Source organism: Palaemon carinicauda, unplaced genomic scaffold (genome assembly GCF_036898095.1).
Source record: "Palaemon carinicauda isolate YSFRI2023 unplaced genomic scaffold, ASM3689809v2 scaffold3449, whole genome shotgun sequence".
NCBI lineage: Eukaryota > Metazoa > Arthropoda > Malacostraca > Decapoda > Palaemonidae > Palaemon > Palaemon carinicauda.
Window position 1 is genome coordinate 15,001 of NW_027171134.1, and position 5,000 is coordinate 20,000.

The 5,000-nt window shown below is 34.3% G+C and overlaps 1 protein-coding gene across 2 annotated transcripts in view; it reads left to right on the plus strand.

Moving 5' to 3' along the window:
* The first annotated feature begins 723 nt into the window (after positions 1-723).
* LOC137636628 (uncharacterized) overlaps positions 724-5,000 on the plus strand; it is a 5,261-nt gene continuing 984 nt past the window's right edge. For both annotated transcript variants that reach the window (XM_068369026.1, XM_068369027.1), the window contains exon 1: positions 724-5,000. This exon is cut by the window's right edge and continues 345 nt beyond it. In XM_068369026.1, the coding sequence (XP_068225127.1) occupies positions 958-4,764 (3,807 nt within the window). In that variant the 5' untranslated portion in view covers positions 724-957 and the 3' untranslated portion in view covers positions 4,765-5,000.

A 5,000-nucleotide genomic window follows, 5' to 3' on the forward strand; every position in this document is an offset into this window, starting at 1 on the left:
GATAATTTTTTTAATGCTAGTGAGAGGTACGAAAGTACTAAAGGAAAAACTTCTCAAGAGATTAAGTTTCGAAATAAGTTCAGAAATGCTCCTGTTAAAGACAGTACTGATAGTTTGGCCGTTAAAACTAAAGTAATGGAAAGTAAATCTTCTGTACCAAACTGTCTCCTTTGTAGTAGAAGTGATAGTAAAGAAACTAATCATTATGTTAATAAATGTCAGAAATTCTCTACTCCTGCAGAAAAAGTTCACATAATTGGGTCTTTCGGAGGTTGTGTAAAATGTGGAATGTTAAACCATATGTCTAGCGAGTGTAGGTTTAGGTTTAAAAAGCGTTGCATAAATTGTAATGGTTATCCCATGAGTTACCTTTGTGTGTCAGAATCTGCAAGGGATGGATCATCTCTGACTAATAAACATAATTCTAATGCCAAACAGGAGGCTAGCAGTGGAGTTGCTGTAACACACCAGTACTCGACGAATTCCATATTGCCCACATTTACTTTTTCTCTTGAGGGCAATGATAGTGTGTATAGGGGTTTGAAGGACAGCGGTTCTCAGAGTACATTTGTGTCTGCTAGATTAGCAAATTCACACAAGTTTAAAATTATTCACTCAAACATTGAGCTCACTGTCAAGGGTTTTAATGAGAGTAAAAGGTACTGTACTAAAATTATTAAGATTCCTCTTAGGATTGGAGATTCAGTGGAGCATATTTTGGCAATTGTGGTTCCGGAGATAAGCATTAATTTAGAGTTGCCATTTCTTGGTGAACTTGTCGAAGCTGTGCACAGTAAAGGGTTAGTTCTTGCTGATAAATTGTTGAATAGTAATTTGAGGAAAATTGATAATGTGCATCTTTTGCTGGGCACAGATTCTTTCAGTTGCTTAACGGGAAAAGAGATACTGATTGGTAATGTGAGTCCTTCTGTGTACATTGAATCTAAGGTAGGAATAATGCTCACTGGTAATATTGAAGCTTTGCTTGCCAATTTCAGAGGTACAGATGGGGGATTGGGAGCTTGTTTATCACTAAGTAAGGAAGCTAATTGTTCAAATATCCATGTTTATAGCAATTCTTTTTTTCTTAGCAATAGTGTTGATATTTTGGAAGAAAATTGCCTATCACGGTTTACTACTAATAAATTTTTTTCAGTCCTTAATGATAAGGGTGATATTTTGGAGGGACAATTGCAGCGTGCCACTGATCAAATTCTCGAATCTGAGTGCAAATATTTCTTGAATTATGATCAAACAAATTATTGTGAAACTAATACAGACCTTGACGAAAAGTTAACTGAATTTACTTTAAAACAGATTAGTAGAAGATCTGACGGAAGGATCGAAGTTCCTTTGTCATGGAATACCAAAGTGTCTCATTTGCTTTCTAAAAATGAGGTGTTATCTAAGCTCATACTTAAGTCAAACCTTAAGAAGCTCAGGAAGAAAGGAGGTCATTTACAATTAGTTGATCAAACTTTTAAAGAGCAGATTAAGTTGGGTATCATTGAGCCAATATATGATTTAGAGGTTTACAAGGCTGAACATCCCTACTTCTCTTTTTTGCCTCATATGCCTATTTTTAAGCTAGACAGAGAGTCGACTAAATGTAGGGTAGTGTTTTTGTCTAATCTCAAGGAATCTTCTAAAAGCATATCTTTATCACATAACCAGTGTATGTTTTCAGGACCTATTTTGAATCAGAAATTGTCATCATCTTTCCTTAATTTACGGTTTGATAATTATTTGTTAGTTTTTGATTTGCAAAAGGCGTTTAATATGCTTGCTTTAAGTGAAACTGACCAAGCTAGATTACTGTTTTACTGGTACAAGAATGTTAGTAAGGGAGATTTTTCCTTGGTTGCATTTAAGAATGTTAGGCTTCCGTTTGGATTAAGATGCAGCCCATTTTTACTTATGATATCTCTGTATTACATATTAGTTGCACAAGCATCTGACCAGTCAATGTTGTCTGAATTGAAGCATTCAATATATTCACTTATATATATGGATAATGGAGCTGTAACTTTCAATGATTCAGAGAGTTTATATTGGGCTTATAAACAGATTCCATGTATTTTTGAGCCATACAATTTCAAGGTTCAACAGATTGTCACAAATGATAGGGATTTACAGGATGAAATTGATGTAGAGAATAAAATAGTCACTCCTGAAATAAATAAACTGTTCGGTCTAACATGGGATAGGTACTCTGATGAGATATTTACAAAGCCCATTAATCTAAATGCTGAAGCTAAGACTAAAAGGTCCATATTGCAAACTATTGCTTCCCAGTTCGATATATTTGGATTTAATATGCCATTATTTAACAGGTGTAGATTATTTATGCATAAATTACAGTGTCGAAAGAAACTTGGATGGGATCAAATACTATCTCAGGAGTTGCAGAAGGAATGGCAAAATATTTCAAAGCAGTGTAACAGAGCAGCACCTTTACGTATTTCTAGATCTGTTGGTCCTCGTAATGGTGAATATAGTATTGTAGTGTTTACAGATGCCAGTCGTGATATATATGGATGTGTCCTTTATTTGCTTCATAATGAGTCTAATAAGCTTAGCTTCGTTCATGCCAAAAATAGGCTAGTTAATAAACAGCTAGATGGCAAGTCGATACCAGCCCTTGAGTTAAATGCAATAAGTTTAGGAGTAGAATGTGCTATGGAAATTTTCAATGACTTATCTGGGTCACATTGCATGAAGCCTCTACAGATTGTGAATATGACTTTATATACAGATTCCATTTGTGCTTTACATTGGCTTAATGCATCTTTATTTAAACTAGATAAAATGAATAAACACACAAATTTTGTTCGCAACAGGATTCATAATATTCAGAGAAAGTGTGAAATGTTTCCCGTTACTTTTAAATTTGTTTCTGGTAAGGCAAATCCTGCAGATTTGGTGACAAGATGTGTGTCGTATAATCAGCTTATGAATTCAAATTATTTTTCAGGACCAAGTTTGGATGAAGCCAATATTCCAGAGCTATCAGTCACAATACCAGCATTTGAAATTGGTGAAGAGAGCAATTGTTCCCTTGGTCTTTCTGTGCTTTTGTCCAGTGCGGAGCCTCTCATTGATATTAACAAGTTTTCCACTTTTAGGAGACTAGTGCTAGTATATCGGAGAGTTTTGATGTGTGTCCAGAAATGGAAAGTTAGAGCAGGGTTGAAGTGTGATAATGACGATTCTAGTACTCCCTACTTTGCTCAAGCCATTAATTTATTGATATCTTTTGAGCAGAAGAAATATTTTTCTGAAGTTTTTGAATATTTCAGTCAAGTTGATGTGCCTATTAAAGACATTCCTTCTATTGTGACAAAGTTTAACATATTTTTTGATGAGCAAGGTTTGCTTAGAGTAAGAAGTAAATTTAAGAAGTGGTATTTAAACAAAGATGACAAGTTTCCCATTCTACTGCCTAATGATAGTTATCTCACAAGACTTATTATAATGAATGCTCATGATAAATTACTTCATTCTGGTAGTTATGCCGTATTGACCGAATTAAGAAGAAATTATTTCATACCCAAACATTTTTCTACTGTTAAGAAAGCTTTGAAACAGTGTATTCATTGTCGTCGGTTCAATAGTCGTAGCATTAAACTTAATCAGAATTCCTATAGAGATTTCCGTTGTAATCCACCAAATGTACCTTTTGCCAATATATTTATAGATTATCTTGGTCCATTTTCAGTTAAAGTTAGTGGTGGGACACATAAAGTATGGTTATTATGTTTGACTTGTACTTGGTCTAGAGCAATTAATATGAAGATAGTTAAAAGTTTAAATGTAAGTGAATTTTTAAGAGCTTTTCAGATGCATTGCTTGGAGTATGGGATCCCTCAGTTGTGCATTAGTGATCAGGGATCGCAGCTTGTAGCCGGAGCTAATATTATTACCTCATTTATCAGGGATCCAGAAACTCTGCTTTATTTTGAAGAAAATAATGTTGCCCCTCTTTCCTTTCAACAATATTCCAAAGGTGCTAGTCAGTTGGGATCTATGGTTGAGGTGTGCGTTAAAATGGTAAAAAGGTTAATTTTTGGAGCAATAAAGAATAACATTTTATCCTATTCGGATTTTGAATTTTTAGTATGTAATGTGATCCATCTCGCTAATAGACGTCCCATAGCTTTTAAGGAAGTTGTTAGGAATGATAGTAAAGATTCTCTTCCTGAACCAATCACCCCTGAACATTTGATCAGAGGGTATGAGCTGTCTTCTTTAAATTTGATTCCTGAATTGCAGAGCATTCCACAAGATCCAGATTTTGATTCCAGAGACATAGAGAGGAGTTACCAGGGGTTGTGCAAGGTTAAAGAAAATCTTAATAATATTTATCATAATGAGTTTTTAGGTAATTTATTATATCAAGCTATTGACCGAAAGGACAGGTATCGTCCGGTTTCTCATGCATTGATAAAGCCAGGAGATGTAGTTCTTGTGAAGGAGGAACATACTAAAAGAAGTAATTATCCCCTAGGATTAGTTCGCGAAGTTGTAAGTAATGATTTGGGAGAGGTGACCCAAGTAACTGTACTGAAAGGGAAAACTAAAAAGATTAGTAAGTTACATGCAAGTCAAATAATTCCTTTCCTTGAGATTAATACTACTGATGATGTAGTTTGTAATACTGATAATAAGAATGTTCCTGGTGCTGATATAAAGAAAATTTCCTCGCGGCCTAAAAGAAAAGCTGCTACGGTAAGTGAGGAAAGAACAAGAAAAATGTTGCTCTAATTTCATATGTTCATTTACAACGATGAAGATTTTTTACCTTTTAAAAATCTTCATCCTCTTCTGTGGACTAAACGGAAATTAAGATTTCTTAAATTTGTTTATTAGTATATGTATATATGTATTTATTGAAGTAAGGAGGACTTTTCTCTTAAACTATTAAAATAACTAGTTAAATTACATTTATATGCTTGGTACCATCTAAGTCCTGCTTGCTTACTACGAGCTAAGTAATTAGC